A 16,913-nucleotide genomic window follows, 5' to 3' on the forward strand; every position below is an offset into this window, starting at 1 on the left:
TGGATTTGCCTGATTTTTTTTTCTTTGACTAGTTAATCCCAGAGACAGATTATACCTCCTTTAACTTTGAAGATTTAATTGTAAGCACCACTGAAAATACCCACGAATCCACCATCAAATGTACATCTTGCTGTCAGTGCATCTGCAAGGTCTCTGTCCAGTCTAGTGCCTAATTTACTATCCCTCTTTACCCACAGATGGACTTAATTTTTTTTTTTTGGCATTGAATTTTTCTTTGAAGTAGGCACCATGCCCAGCATGAAGCTTGAACTCACAATCCTGAGATGGAGTTACATGCTTTGCCAGCTGAGCCAGCCAGGTGCCTCTGGATGGACTTCATTTTTAAAAAAACATTTCTCCATTAATCTTTTCCAGTTTAACTTTTATATAAGCCAAAATAAAAGCATTCATCTAAAATATGCTGAAAATTAAGAATCACGTTAAAAATGCAGTTGAGTGTTTATTTGGACCTAATGATGCCATGTCTGTGGGGATTATAAAGATGAGGTTATGGGTCCTAAGCCTACAGCTCTTCTGGTTCTCCAGCCAGTCTAAGCTATAGTATTAGACCATTCTGATGCAAAACAGTATTTTTAAATGTATAAAAGGAGTAATAGTGCTGCACGTTCCCAAAAAGGTGATAACTTAATAGACCAGAGAATGCTTTATGAAGCAGTAATTTATAAAAGATGCTTAGATTATCCTGACTAGATGTTATTTGTAATAAATGGAAAATTTTACCTGTGGCTTAGTAATTGTAGTAGAGGTCTTATAAATGTGTAAAATAAGTCTAACTTATTTTATTTTACACTTGAAGATAACAAAGCATTTCTTTTTTTTTTTTTAATTACGATAGTCACACACACACACACACACACACACACAGAGAGAGAGAGAGAGAGAGAGAGAGAGAGCGAGAGGGGCAGAGACATAGGCAGAGGGAGAAGCAGGCTCCTTGCACTGGGAGCCCGACGTGGAATTCGATCCCGGGTCTCCAGGATCGCGCCCTGGGCCAAAGGCAGGCGCCAAACTGCTGCGCCACCCAGGGATCCCAAAACAAAGCATTTCTGATTTTTGTTTTAACTTAGAACACTTATTTTTGCCAACATGTTAGACCACTTATTTATCTGTTGCAATATTTTGCCATAGTTATTTTTCATTTTTTTTCCCCAAAAGATCAAGGGAACAAATGGACAGGTTACAAGAGCAGATATTCTTCAGGTTGGTCTTCGGGAGTTGCTGAATGCCCTCTTTTCTAATCCTATGGATGACAACTTAATTTGTGCGGTAAAATTACTGAAGGTAGGTTTTACTTAGGTTTTCCTTAAAATTTTCTACCCATTCATATATGATTTAGAGGAAGGAAAGTATATATAGTATGCAGTGAATTCAAGATTGTTTAAGTTAAATATTGACATTTTGCTTTGCTCTTGAATTTAAATGTTGGAAAAACAGTATGTATCTTATTTTTTTGAGAATGCAGGAGCAGGATGGAGGGTTGGGCGGGGGCAGAGGGAGAGGGAAAAATAGACTCCAAGATGAGCACAGAGCCCAATGTGGGCTCAGTCTCACAACCCTGAGATCATGACCTGAGCCAAAAATCCAAGATTCAGATGCTTAACCAACTGAGCTACGCATGCCTGTACTGGTTGGTTAGTTTTTTTCATGTGAGAATCCAAATTTAGAAGCAAAAAATGGAAATCTTTCACCTCCATCTCCTAAATTTCCTTTCTTTCCCATGTCAGTATGTGTGCCCTCATAAAATCTCATTCTTTGTGACTTTTTTTTATCTAATGAAGATCCTCGATTTTTGCATGACACAAAAGATTTACCTGTTTCTTCAGTAACTTTGTTTCTATATGTGCAGTTGTTTATGTAAGTTTAATTCCTACACATAGATTTGGTAGGTCAATGAGCATAGTATACTTTAATTTGAGAAGCAATGTCAAATTTTCCCTTCTAGATGCCAAACCAAAGTGTATTCCTACCAACAGTGAATGAGTACACCACTTTCCCCATATATTCTTATCAGTGATGGATATAATCAGTCCTGGTTTGTTTTGTCATGGATGATGAGTAAAAACGATAATCTCATTTTGCATTTTCCTGATCATTCGCCAATTTAAGCATTTCTTCATGTTTCTTAGTCTTTGTTTCTATGAATTACTGGTTTATGTCCTTAACGCTTTTTCCTGAGGTTTGTATCTCTTTCTAATTCAGAGCTTCTGTACTTAATGCATATTTCAAGAAGTGAATTTTTTTTAAGATTTTATTTATTCATGAGATACACAGAGAGGGAGAGAGAGGCAGAGACACAGGCAGAGGGAAAAGCAGGCTCCATGCAGGGAGCCCGATGTGGGACTCGATCCCAGGTCTCTAGGATCACACCCTGGGCCGAAGGCAGGCACTATACCGCTGAGCCACCTAGGGATCCCCAAGAAGTGAAATGTTGATTAAAATTTTATAGCCAAACTTAGTCACAAAGGGAATATACCTTATAGTCATTGACACACAAAACCTATGATTCAGGTTCTGCTTTAGTTCTCTCAGTCAAAAAGAACAGAGGGTGTAGAAATTTCCTGAGAAAATCTCATGAGAGGGTGGAGAATAATTGGGAATATTTAACTTACCGAATTCATTTTGTTCAAAGAATGTTGGAACTGCTACCAATACTTTTTAGAATTTTTGTACTTTATTGAATTCCTTATTTTACTGATACCTGCTTTTTTAGTTGACAGGGTCAGTTTTGGAAGATGCCTGGAAGGAGAAAGGAAAGAATGATATGGAAGAAATTATTCAGAGAATTGAAAATGTTGTCCTAGATGCAAATTGCAGCAGGTGGGTAGCTAAGCAGTGGATCTCACTTTCTTTTTCTCTGGGGGTTGTTTTTTAATGTGTTATATATGCTACCATCAGAAGAATTGAAATCTTCCAAATTGACAGAAATATTTTCTTTAAAGGTATATTACATATGGCTTCTGCACACCTGGCCTTTTTTGTTCAGTTGTGTTTATAAATTGAAAAAGTTAAGATTTTCCTGTGTTAAGATAGGGAGTCTATTGGAAAGTAAAATGATTCCAGCTTTAAATAGTTCCATAAATTCTTGGGTAAAATACTGTAATTCCAGTAGGAGGTCTAAAAATGCTGGATAGGTACTGCCTTTATGAACCATATAGTCACAGTTAGATGGAACAAATTTCAAGACTGCTTTAAAAAAAAATCAGTATAGGAAATGTCTAAAAAATCAAAGCACTTAGATGTATATGTTAAATTTATGAAACAAAGTTTTAGGAGTCTGGTATTCTAGAATCTGACAACACTTTGGTAGATAAACTTAACTCCTTTTCAATTTCTGTCTGCAGAGATGTGAAACAGATGCTCTTGAAGCTTGTAGAACTCCGGTCAAGTAACTGGGGTAGAGTCCATGCAACTTCAACATACAGAGAAGCAACACCAGAAAATGATCCTAACTATTTTATGGTATGCCAGCGTTTACATTTTAAGTTTTGTTTATTGCTTGGATCCAGTTTTGGAAATTTCTAGATGAGGTACATAAAGATATTCTCAAAAAAAGCATTCTCAGAGTTTAATGCTAATAACTGTTTCAACTGGCTTAGGGTTACATGGTAGCCAGCAGGCCAGGTAAATAGAAGAAATATGGAATCCTCTAAGGAAAGGGTGGACTAGAGAAAGATCCATCTGGTGGCGGGGGAAATTGATAAGGCTTGGACTCAGTTGAGTGTAGGGATTATGGGAAGAAGTTCTTGCAGAGAATTTATTTTTTTATTTTTTTAAATATTTTATTTACTCATGAGAGACACAGACACACAGAGAGATTGGCAAAGACACAGGCAGAGGGAGAAGCAGGCTCCATGCAGGGAGCCCGACATGGGACTCGATCCCGGGTCTCCAGGATCAGGCCCTGGGCTGAAGGCGACGCTAAACCTCTGCGCCACCCAGGCTGCCCTTGCAGAGAATTTATAACCAGAGGCCTATATCTCAAACTTTTACTTTGCATGTTGTAGTAAATTAAGAAAAGTGATCACCAGGCCAATGATGCCTTAATGCTCCTGACATGACCAAACACAGCACAATAGTGGAGAAATGCTCCTATAACCCCAGCCATGGAAATTCTTTTAAAAAATGATGGGGAGAGGAGAACACAAGTGAAAATCAGCTGACACAATGCTAAATCACAGTGCACAACAAAACAATTCATCACGAGTGTGACCGAGAATAGACAGCAGGGTTATAGCCATGGGAACTTGAGAGAATAGAATAGAAATCTGAAAACCATAGACTTTCCCAGTGAAATGAAAATAGCTATTAGAAGGCTAGTTTTTTGCTTGTTCTTGCATAATCAGATGCAGATGAGTGACCTTCATTAATTAATGTGCTTTTAAAACAATTCTGAAATGATTACATATTTGTATCACTTTGATTCATCCTAGAATGAACCAACATTTTATACCTCTGATGGTGTTCCTTTCACCGCGGCTGATCCAGGTAGGTTGGTTTCACGGTGCTTTACCCTGTTTCTTGGTCAGCTAGTAAATTCTAGAGAACCATATGCTCGCCAGTATGAGGTTGTAGCTTTTTGAGGTGGGCACGTTGTTCTAAGGTACAGGCTAAATGTTTATTTCATATAGAATATTCTTCACAGGGACCACCACTTTGAACCACTTCAAATGGAAAGTCCGACTCCATGTATATTATCTTGTCACCCTGACAGTGCGTTGGAAGAATCCCGCAATTAAATGCAATCATTTTTATGTTTACTCTAGTATTCCACTTTTATACTGTAAGCTTAAAATAGAAGGGAAAGATGGTTCTAGCTCACTGCATAGTGTACAACATTTGTTCCTGTAGATCCTTGCAGATACTGAGAATTAATGGGTTTCATTAAATGTCAGTAGGTCAGAGTTAATTAAAATCTAAATCTCCACACACTTCCCCTTCCAGAAAAGGGCCATTTGTAGAAAGATTGCTTTAATTGTGATAAATGAGACTGCGGGATGAACAAGAGGAAATTTTCCCATTTGATAACGATTAAAACCAGCTTATTGTTGGGATCTTCCCACTTTTTTCCTCTGGATCGCAGGTACTGACTATCCTGTGAGGTGGAAAGGACTGCTTATCTTACAACCTAAAATTATGAAACACTCAAAAAATATAAAAACCACATGGGGTACTTGGGTGGCTTAGTCTTCCTTTTGGCTCAGCTCATGATCTCTTGTGGGATTGAGCCCTGGCTCCCTTGGAGGGAGATCTTCAAAAATCTTAAAAATATATATATATACCACAGAAAATGGATCTTTTGATTCACTGTCAAGGTTAAACCAATGTCATTTTGCTATATTAATATACACTTCAGGTGTTCTTAAATAGGACTCTACAGATAACTAATAAACTACTCTGTCCTGGGACTCATTGCTCAGCCCCAATGCCAGTCCTTCCATTACTTCCCTTCCAGAGGTAATGGTAATTCATCCGGAAGTTGGGGTCAGTGTGATGTCTTTTTACTTTCTATATGTCTGTATACAGTGTATCATACATAGTATTAACCTAAATGGTACCTTACTGTGCACATCTTTTGCAACTTATTTTTTATTCAGTGTTTTTGCTATTTATCTACATTGATGTGAGTATATATAGCTTTGGTTCATTTTATTTTATTAAGATTTATTTACTCATGAGAGACATAGAAAGAGAGGCAGAGACATACAGGCAGAGGGAGGAGAAGCAGGCTCCATGCAAGGAGCCTGATGCGGGACTCGATCCCAGATTTCTGGGATCAGGCCTGAGCCACCCAGGCATCCCGCTTTGGTTCATTTTAAATTCCAAGTAACCCTGTACTCAGAGTAAACCGCAGGTTCTAGGTCCCAGGTCCCGATTTCAGGGTAGTTGGGTGGTTCACACTCGGTACTGTAGACAGTGCTATACAGTCCCTAAGTCGTCCTTGTGCACATGCAGGAGTTTCTTCAGGGTGAAGAAATACAGTTGCTACATGATGTGTTATGTGCATCTTCTATTTCACGAGGTGTTGCCTACCTGCTTTCCTGCTTTTTATATATAGATATAATCTGCCCCCAGCAGAATGTGAGGGTTCCTGTTATTCATCCTTGGCAACACTTACTACCAGACTTAATTGTTGTCAGTTAGCTTGTACAAAATTGCAAACTTTCATTTCCTTGCTAGTCACAATGAATTTCTTCTCCTGTTTCCATTGACATTTGTTTTCTTCCTTTGAAGAATTGCCTGTTTGTGTTCTCTGCCCATACTTCTCTTGGATCATTTGTCTCTTAATGGATTTGTAATTCCTTACATAACCTGAAAAGTGACTCTGTGCTTCTCCCAGTATATGCTCTCTTTCCATTCTGTTTGTCTTGTCCTATAGAAGCTTTGAGTTTTCATGTAAATCTGTTTTGTTCCTGGAGCTCTCTGTGGCTAAGAAAGTTTTCTTATTACTGTCAAATTCCATTTACTTCTAAAGGTCTTCTTTGCTTTTTATATTTAGGTCTTTATCCATCTGGCTAATTTTTATGAAGGATGTAGTAGGAATTAAGTGTTTCTTCCATGTCCTCTTTTCTCAGCAACAGGTGTTGTTATCCATCCTCTCTCCTAAGTAAAATGTCCCTCTGATGTGTATGGTGTCCCTCCTCTATAAACTTGTATCTTATCCTTGTGTCTGTGCATGTGGATCTTTTGTCTGTCTGAATACCAACTCTGAGGTCTTAATTACTGCTTTACTTTAAATCTTGCCATGTCTGGTAAGACAGATTTTCTTATTTTTCAAAGTTACCCTATATCATTTTGGTTCTTTGTTCTTCATCTGTGTCTTATTTGTTTGACCTATTGGTCTTTCTAGTGATACTTTTGTTTATAGAAATTTAATTTTTAAATTTCGTTCCTGCGTTTTGTTCAAAGTATCTTGATCTTTAAAATTTTAAGTCCTTTTTTTTCCCCTCATTCTAAACATGCTTATTTTTGTTTCACATTTTTGTCCTATCCTTTAATTCTAACCCTGCTTTTACTTTTGATTATCACATAAAATTTACTTTTACTGCAATCTGATATTTAATGGTCTTAAAATGTTTTTTTGGGGGGAAAGATTTCAAACTTACAGAAAAGTTACAAAAGTAAAAATTGTACAAAGAACACTCATTATTCAGATGTACCTGTTAACGTTTATTCTATTTGATCACTTGTTCTGTCCATACTTTTTTCTAAACCATTTGAAATTATATTATGGCCCTTTATGACTGTTCTCCTGTTTTAACTGTTTTTGTTTTTTTCATGAAGAGTCCTTATGGCTTGGTTTGTAGTAACAACATCTATACCTCCAAGGAGTCACAGGGGTAAAGCTGATTTTGGAACAAGTTTTTATATGTGGGGAGTAGAAATCTGAGGAGCAGGCCCATTGTTACAAATTCTCTGAGGATCCAGTTTCTTCAGAGTACTTCTGTTTCCACTCCAAATCCAGAAGAGACCAACAAGCTTCTTTGCTGTCTCTCTTTGCCACCAGAGTATTTTCCTTTTTTTTTTTTTTTTTCCTGGTCCATCTTTTGCTTGAGATATCCACCCTTTGAAGGTCCTGGGTTTGTAGGGAGAAATGGGCTTGGGCCTGAATTCCATCTCCATTTCACATGGGGTCAAGACCTTGCTTTCTGATCTGTGGGTTTTTAAATCCAAGTCCCTTGGTTACTAAGTCATGTGGTCTGCCAGCCTCCTGGCTATAGTAGGTACATATGGTTTTTAGTGCCCTTATTAGTCATGAGGTAACTTGGCTTTCTTCTTTGTGAACTCATCTATGCATTTAAAAGAATGTTTCTTTTGTCTGTTACCTCATGTATTTGTTGCAGGAAGGTTCTATGGTTAATACTGTCTCCAAATTGCCAAAATTGGATGTCAGAATATCACCAACCCCTTAACCTGGAATTAGTTTAATAGAGACTGGCAATCCTGGGGAAAATATGGTTTAATGTAATTACATTATCTTACTGAAATCTGAGGTAGCTGTTGTTCACAAGAATCCTATTTTAAGGTAACTACTTTTAATGCACATGATCTATTTTATTAATCAGAGATAAGTACTCTGTACAGACATGCTAATCTTAAAAGATACTCAGTAACTCTGCCTAAGACAGCTGGCAGATGGATAGCTATAATATTACCTGTATCGCCTTGGAAGAACCCAACCAAGGGAAAGTTCGTATAGCTGAAACATTTATCAGGTAGCTACTTTCCAGCTGTCTCTGAGGAAAGAGAAAATCCCCTGTGTTCAGAACCTTTGCTGGGTTAGCTAATATAATTGAGAAGCATGGGCCAGTGGCTCTTAGCTGCTAGCTCACTTTACTTCCTCAGGAAAGAGTAAGGGGAGCTAGAGGCCAGACTATTTGATTAAAATCCTTCCTTGTGGAAGGAAGAACAGGAATATGGAAGAACATGTTCTTTGCCAACAAGTTATATAACCAATATTTTGTCTTACGGAAAGAAGCAGCAGAGAGAATAAGCAGCATATACATTGGCTGTGACATGTACTCTGGCATATTAACAGTGGCTTTATTTACAACATATAATCAGAAGAATATTACAGTGAAGATTTATGAGCATGCAGGTGGCAAAAGCAAGCCCGTTGGAATATAAGTTTTGTAAATGTTATTAAATATGCAACTGGAAGCTTAGTGCTATTTAAACAATGCTTCTACTTAAATGAAAACTAATATCACAGAATTTTTATGACTTTTTTAATGTCCATTTTATGACTTTTGTCGGCATTTAATTATTAAAACTTTTTTATAGATTACCAAGAGAAATATCAAGAGTTACTTGAAAGAGAAGACTTTTTTCCAGATTATGAAGAAAATGGGACAGATTTATCAGGGGCTGGTGATCCGTAAGTTCTTTTTAGCTATTAACTTTGTGATATTTCTGTGGCCATAGTTTGTAGATGGAGTTTATATTAGAAAAGGGTAGATGAAGAATGCATATTTTTGAGGGTGTTACAACGTTATATATGTAATACTTCCCAAATATTTTCAGGAAATTATATTAGAAAACACAAACTATGATTCTGAAAATGTACATGTTTGAAGGGGAAAAACTAAAGTAGTAGTATACTCAAGCATAGTTTTGTAAAATAGATTCAATTCAACTCTAATATTGGAAGATCTAAAGCAAATTCTATGCCTGTTTTTTCATCTGGAAAATTAGAAATAGTAGACCCTTCCTTAAGTTCTTTTTAAGAACTAAAGGAGAAAAAAAAGAACTAAATGAGAATACATCTATACTTAGAACCATCTCCTGGCACAGAGTAAAAGACTCAGATCTTAGCTATTGAAAGGATGAATTAAGATTAAAGAAAACGTAACTTAATAATAACTCGGTAACTCGGTAAGTGTTTGGAATGATGGGAATGTGTAAGCTATAGTCCTCTTCACATAGCTCAATCCCTACCTGCCATTCTTTGTAATAAAATCTTTGTTACTCCCTTATCATATTACTTTGGCTTACAGAAGAACCAAGAACCCATGAGGTTTAGTTCCAGCTCTTAGTAGTTTATATGAATTTGGGCCAGTTATTCAGGTTCTCCTCTTCTTTAGTGGAGGAGGGAATAAATTAAATCTGACTTAATTTTTATGTCTCATCTCCTGTATGTTGTAAGTTAAAAAAGTGAACCACTTTTATTATATCCTCCATCTAGTGATATTTATAAGTCTGTTTGAGATCCTCTGATGTTACGATATTTTTACATACTAGTTTAATTAAAAAAAAAAAATACAGGGATGTAAGAACTCAAACACAATTAAGAAAAAGGTTCAACCCTGGTGGGTATACCACTGGAAGTTCAGACTGTTTTTGACCTTGAATTTCAGGTTGTCCTCTAAAGTTTTGCTTGGTAAGTATTACATGCTCTTGCCCTGATAGACTTGTGGCCATTTCAACATATGGCCTTGTACGCGAAATGGAGAGAGAACAACAAAAAGACCATCAGCAGTTGATAGGATTGGCAAGATTTGTTTAGTCACACATGTAGGTGGAAAGGATTGTTGTGGGGTAAAGAGACATACACAGCATGTTGTTGTAGAGGAAAAGTGTAGAAAAGGGAAAAGATTTGGAATCAGATTCTGGCTATGCCACATACTTAACCCAAATCTTACAGTATTTAGCATCCTCCCAGAATCTTTTATCTCTAAAATGGAGATGATAGGAGTACCTGGCTGGCACAGTAAGTAAAGCATGTGACTTTTGATCTCAGAGTTGTGAGTTGAGCCCCATTTTGGGCATAGAGATTACTTGAAAAGAATGGACATGATAGTAGTACCCCTACTTTTTAAGTACCCCTTAAAAAGTACCCCTTTTTAAGATGGCTATGAGTAGTCAGAAGATGTTAAATCCTTAATGAATGCTTTAAATTTTTACACCCATATTTAACTGTGGAAGGCTTTGTTTTTCATCATTTTACACTACCCAATAGTTGAAAAATTCTGAGATAGATGATTTTCAAGGTAGCTGCCTGTTACGAAAGTTATTCCAAATAAATGGGAATGTGACTAAATGGTCATTTCAGGAATGCCATTTCTGATCTTAAGTAAACATAAAATATTGCATCAGTAGAGGTAAATGCCATATCTGAAATTATGTTCTAGTTATAGAGTGATTAAGGTAAATTGATGAAAATAATACCTTGAGCTCCCAAATTTATGTCAGGAATTTGAATTAACTTTTAGGGTAGGTTAAGAATTTTAATATATGTCGGGGCACCTGACTGCTCAGTCCAGAAGAGCTTGTGACTCTTGATCTTGGGGTTGTGGGTGAGCCTCACGTAACTTAAATGAACTTAAGAGATAACTTAAATAAAACTTAAAATTTAACATGCCTAAAAGTATAACAGAAGCTTAACTTCGAACTTCAGACTTGGAATCCAGTGTAAAATGTGACTCCTCAGATTGGTTGGTTGTCTGAGTACTGACATGTATGTAATTCCGAAAAGTGCTTGTATTCTGTAACACCCTAAGAAAGTTATATCACCATATTTTTGTGTGTGTGGCTTAGCATCTTAGATATTTCTGAATTGAAAAACATTAAAATTGTGACTGTTCATTTCTTTCATAGATACTTGGATGATATTGATGATGAGATGGACCCAGAGATAGAAGAAGCTTATGAAAAGTTTTGTTTGGAATCAGAGCGTAAGCGAAAACAGTAAAGCTAAATTTCAACGTATCAGTTTTATAAAGCAGTTTAGGTTATGGTGATTTAGCAGAACACAGGAAAACAGGAAAATGTCACACTTATACCAAATTAAGGATGTTGAGTTATGTTACTAATGTATGCAACTTTAATTTTGTTTAACACTATCTGCCAAAATAAACTTTATTCCCTATAACTTAAAATGTGTATATATATATAATAGTTTATTATGTACAGTTAATTCCACTGTTTTGGCTGCAATAAAATCGATTTTGAAATAAATGAAATGTTGAAAGTAAATTTTGCTAGTTGGTTAGAAGCTTAACCTTTAAATTCTACTTTTCTTGAAGGAAAAAGTCTTAGCCTGGAAATACATCTTATTGCAAAATGTAGCATCCTTTTTTAGATGAGTATATAGCTTTCATTTAGTTTTACATTGTCTTAATAAATTGGGTTTCACATATGGATCACAATCATGAAAATCTTTAGCACTAAAGTCTTAGAATATATTAACTGATTTACATATCCAGATGCTATTTGATAACCAAGGGCTTTTAAAATGTCATTTAAAAAAAAAAAAAAAACCTAAAACTCCCAACTAAACCAGATTTTTCACTTAGGATTTATTGCAATTCTAGTATTGTTCTTCCCTCCTCCCCTCAACTTCATTACCCTAAAGCCTAGAACATTATTTTGCTTTATTTATATGGCTTTCATTTTTATTTTGTAGCATGAGTTACATTGACTTTTTTACTAGAGAATTTTACTAGATCTTTGTCACTCAAGTTTTCACCTGCTTTATAATTGATACATCCCGAGGATCACTTTTCTAATATTTTACTATAATGTAGTACCACCTCAGCCCTATTTAAAAATATTTGTACCTAATGTCAAAAGCCTTTTTCCAACTAACTAAAAGTAAAACTTATGTACAAAAGGATTGCTTGTAAATATGCATGTAAATAGTTCTGTTAATAACCCACTGTTTTACATTTGGTACATCTGTGTCTGCTAATACAGTTAGCTTTCTCACTTTTCTGCTTGTTTGTTCAGTCTGGATTAAAATTAGACTTTGAAAATAAAATTTAAATAGTTTTGATTCCTTTAAGTTTTTGGAGTGGTATCCTGATATTTTCAAGAATTTCTGTGGAACTTATATGCGATGTCATAAAGTGTTTGATGTTTGAAATCAAACTGCTAGGATAGAGATCCTATTCAATATGTTGAGGAAGAATTCAGTAACAAGTCTACTTGGAAAAATTAACATATAAAACATTAACCTTTAGATTCCTTATTGTAAAAGGGGAACAACATATATAATTGGGGTTTTGAAAACTTGTAGTAGGATTCTTTTTTTTTTTTTCCCCCTCCCATAACAGCTCCTGTAATGTGGATAATTATCTTAATCTGCAGTTCTCCAAAGACTGCTCATTGTAATCTTGGGAATGAGGCGGGGAAGGGGTGTAGGGAAGAGGCAGTACATTAGGCCAGGGGCCAAGTACATAATAACTGAATATGCTTTAAGCTTCTAGTGGTTGCTTTGTGAATAACCTTCCAGCTTTGTCCACTAGCTCATTGTCACCAACCACTGCTATACTTGCCAGCTACCAACAGGATCATTATATGTTCCACTTACTAGTACTGCTTAAATAACCACCCAGATTTAGTGTCTTCAAACAATAAGCATTTTATTCTCCTGGGTTCTGTGGTTTAGGGATTTGAGCCAGGCACAGGTTTTTTCCATTCTGCAGTATTGGCCTCAGCTGGGAAAACTAAGAACTGGAGGTAGTTCAAATGGCTGCTAGCTGTAATCATCTGGAGTCTTCACTCAATGGCTTCTGACTGGGCCCAGATGACTTGAAGCTATCACTTGGCCAGACCCACATACACATGGCCTGTCTGTGTGGCCTGGACTTTGAGAAGGGAGCATTGTAGAAGACTCAGGAAGAAGCTGCATACAGCATTAACTTCTGTTACAGTCTTGGCTCTAAGTGAGTCATTAAAGCCATATCAAATAGGAAGCCATCAAGAAATGTGTGGTTAGGTTTTAAAACTGAAAGGAAGAGCTGACCCTGTGCTACAACAATTGGCCGTATAGTCAACAGAAACATGGGTCCTAAGTCTCCTGTAAGGATTAATAGTACAAGTCTCCAGTGAGCAAGAACTAAAGGTGCTAGTGCAGGTCATGGGCTTGTGTTCTGGTAACAAAGTACAAATACTGGTTTGTATAAAATCTGGCACATGTCATCAACTCTGACCTGTCTTTACGTTATCAGTGTCCTTCTAGCCAAAGACTACCATGTGTACCTAAACAGGCTGGACTTAGTACTTTTGCACTAAAGTAGAATACACATATGGGGAACTGTGGACTGTGTCAGTAAGATGGTATTAGAACCTATTATAGGATTTGGGTTTTGGATAATTAGAGGGTCTAAGAAAATGGAGGCTCACTCTAAATTGGAATGACAATCCTATGATTAGGTATTTTATTAAATCTTATCTATAGAACAGATGGATCTGGAGGAAATTCTCATTTAAGAAATTTGTCAATGTTTAGCAAGAGAAGACTTACTATGAAAGTAAAAACTGTTCAGGACTGAAAATCAGCTCTCAATGGAAAAAAAAAAAAAGTACCCTTGCTGTTAATCTGTTTGGGAGGACACACACAGGTAAAGCTAATTGCAAAGTTAACAGGTCCCATTTTTCCCAAAGTCATGCAATTTATAAACTGCCATCATGACCCCTTTGTATGTCCACAGCTTCGTTGTCTTCAGACCTGCTTTACTAACACATCCATCTATTGCTGGAGGTACCCAATTCCTAAACTGCCCTCACCTCCTAACAGCACCTAGTCCCCAGTTCCTAGTTCATTCCTGCTTCAGAAGCACATCCAACTCAGAACAGGTATCTGTATCCCTTTCCTTAGAATCTCTTCAGAATCCTTCAGAAATCCAAATTTTACCAAGGTTGATGCCCGCCTCCCCCTTGTGTAGCATGCAGCATGCTACTAATGTTTCCTCTGGAGTTTGCTCCATTGCTTACAAGTCAATAAATTTGATTTTGCCAGACTGCAAGCTTTAGCCTGGTGGTGTGTGGCTGACTAGACTTTAGTAGGTATAAATAATTTTGGGTCGTGTATACTGGTCATGTATTGTGTCCGCCTGGCAAAACACCAATCCTGGATGGACCCAACACTGGTGCTTCATCCAGGCGGCTGGAGGTCGTGTTTCTGGTGAGTTTGTACCAGTGTAAATTCATAATTGCCACCTAAGCTATCAGCACTGCCAATAACCTTCCTGTTTATTTCCTTGTTTCAGACTCTCCACTCTATTTGTTCGTCATCCCCTAATGACTTGTTTCACAGAAGAAATCAGGCAAATGTGCGCAAATGCATCTGCATTCATTTCATCCACCCCTCTTGTACAGGAAGTATCCCTCCTGTTAAAAGCCAATCATTCCATATGTGCTTGAATCCCATGCCGTCTCTCTTTCTCATGAGCTCTGTTGGTAACTTGGTCTGTATTTTTTTTTTTTTTTAATCTTTCCATTGGCCCTTTGCACGAGCTGTTGAACATGTCATTCCTCTCATCAGGAGAAATCTTCTCCCATTTCTCTCCAACTACAGTTCTAGCTATGCTTCCTAGCCAGATTTTTCAAATATCCCATTTTTGTTTTCCATTTCCTTCCTATTTGCTCTTCAGACCTATAGCTTCTGCTGCCACTATATACAGCAGCCCTTGTTGTAGAGCCACCAATGACATTTATGCCACTAAATCCAATAGACTTGATTCTTTAGCTTGTCAGTATCTGATACTATCAAGGGATACCAAAATTGAAAATTTCTAGGCATCTGGAATAGAATAGTCTTTCTAGCTTTACCCTATTCCTTATAGTTTGTAGGATTCTCTTAGCTAATCTGTAAGTATTGGTGTTCCTCCAAGCTCAGTCAATATTTTCTTTTCATGTCACTATATCCTTGGGCTATTTAATCCTCTCCTAAAGCTTCAGTTAGCACCTGTGGACACTGACCTCCAGATTTGTTTCTAATCTGTTTCCCTTTGCTAACTTGTTTCTGTTAGGATGACTCATAAAATTGAAGTCATGCTGTTACTCAAATTTTCTTGGGTCTGTGTTATAGCATTGCCACCTGTCCACTTGCTCCAACCAGAACTCATGGAACTATTTTCAACTCCTGTTCAGTCATCTCCAAGACTTGATCTAAATATTTCTTGGAGCTGTGCCATCCATCCTCATTGTCTAATCTTGAGTCTGAAATCCCATCTCGTTGCTTTTTCAAGACTTCTGGGCTCCCCACATCTGTTCTTGCATCCTACAATCCATTCTTCACTCATCCGTTTGAGGGATCTTTGTAAAGTACAAATAGCATCACAAAACCCCTTTGTAGTAGTTTACAGATAGGTTCTTAGTCATTAGGAAAAAGGTGAGAACAGGATAGGATCTAAGTTAGCACTGTGTAATACAAATTGATGTTACTGATCAACAAAAATGGCATCTGAGGGTGCCTTTATTACATTTTACATAAGATGAGGTCAGTTTATTAGACTTTCAAAAATGGAGATGAATTTAATGAGTTAGGTTTCTTCCCATTCCTTGATGCTGCCACCGTTGCTTAAAAAGCCCCTGATTATCGGGACGCCTGGGTGGCTCAGTGGTTGAGTGTCTGCCTTTGGCTCAGGGTGTGATCCCGGGGTCCTGGGATCGAGCTTCCTGCTTAGAGGCTGCTTCTCCCTCTGCCTTTCTCTGTGTGTCTCTCATGAATAAATAATATCTTAAAGCCCCGATTATCAACAATAGCCAAACTATGGAGAGAGCCCAAATGTCCATTGACTGATGAATGGATAAAGAAATGTGTGTATATACAATGGAATGTTACTCAACCATCAAAAAGAATGAAATAAAAAAAATTAAATCTTGCTATTTGCAATGATGTGGATGGAGCTAGAGTGTATTATGCTAAGTAAAATTAGAGAAAGAAATTACCATATATCACTTGTGGAATTTAAAACAGAAAACATGAACATCGGGGAAGTGGGAATAGGAAAAAAGGGGAGGAGGAGAGCGGGAAACAAGCCCTAAGAGACTCTTAAGGATAGAGAACAAACTGAGGGGTAATGGAGGGTGGTGGGCAGGGAATGGGCTAGATGGGTGACAGGTATTCAGGAGGGCACTTGTGATGAGCGCTGGGTCTTGTATATAAGTGATGAATCACTGAATTCTACTCCAGAACCAGTATTGCACTGTATGTTAACAAAAAAAAAAAAATTTTAAGCCCTTGTAATAGTTTACCATTGCTTTTATTTTAAGATTTTATTTATTTATTCATGAGAGACATAGAGAGGCAGAGACACAGGCAGAGGGAGAAGCAGGCCCCATGCAGGGAGCCCGACGTGGGACTGGATCCCGGTTCCCCAGGATCAGGCCCTGGGCTGAAGGCGGCGCTAAACCGCTGAGCCACCCGGGCTGCCCCAAACTGGCCTTTTTAAGGAGCTTTGGGGCTCAAGGCCTTAACACGGGCTATTACCTCTGCTTGAAACACTTTTCTCACATTGTACCTGGCTAATACTTCTTTACCCTTTGGATTTCGGCGGAGATACTTCCTCAGCTTCGGGTGTGTCGGCTCCATGCTCTCACAGGCCTCTGTATTTCAGTTTAGGAACACTCAATCACTACTGTGTGGGACGCCTGGGTGGCGCGGGGGA

General features: G+C 37.5%; 1 protein-coding gene across 9 annotated transcripts in view; it reads left to right on the forward strand.

Annotated features, from left to right (window-relative positions):
• Positions 1-12,301, forward strand: part of PAIP1 (poly(A) binding protein interacting protein 1) — a 29,805-nt gene extending 17,504 nt beyond the window's left edge. For 4 of the 9 annotated variants that reach the window (XM_072824689.1, XM_072824688.1, XM_072824686.1 and 1 more), the window contains exons 6-12: positions 33-149; positions 1,177-1,302; positions 2,732-2,838; positions 3,363-3,480; positions 4,452-4,506; positions 8,803-8,896; positions 11,116-12,301. In XM_072824689.1, coding sequence (XP_072680790.1) covers positions 33-149; positions 1,177-1,302; positions 2,732-2,838; positions 3,363-3,480; positions 4,452-4,506; positions 8,803-8,896; positions 11,116-11,209 — 711 coding nt within the window. In that variant the 3' untranslated portion in view covers positions 11,210-12,301. Of the gene's footprint in view, positions 1-32; positions 150-1,176; positions 1,303-2,731; positions 2,839-3,362; positions 3,481-4,451; positions 4,507-7,862; positions 8,045-8,802; positions 8,897-11,115 lie in introns of all 9 variants that reach the window. The other 5 variants (XM_072824693.1, XM_072824692.1, XM_072824685.1 and 2 more) reach the window with 2 other exon arrangements.
• Positions 12,302-16,913: the final 4,612 nt, after the last annotated feature.

This window comes from Canis lupus, chromosome 4 (genome assembly GCF_048164855.1).
Source record: "Canis lupus baileyi chromosome 4, mCanLup2.hap1, whole genome shotgun sequence".
In the NCBI taxonomy this organism is placed as follows: Eukaryota; Metazoa; Chordata; class Mammalia; order Carnivora; family Canidae; genus Canis; species Canis lupus.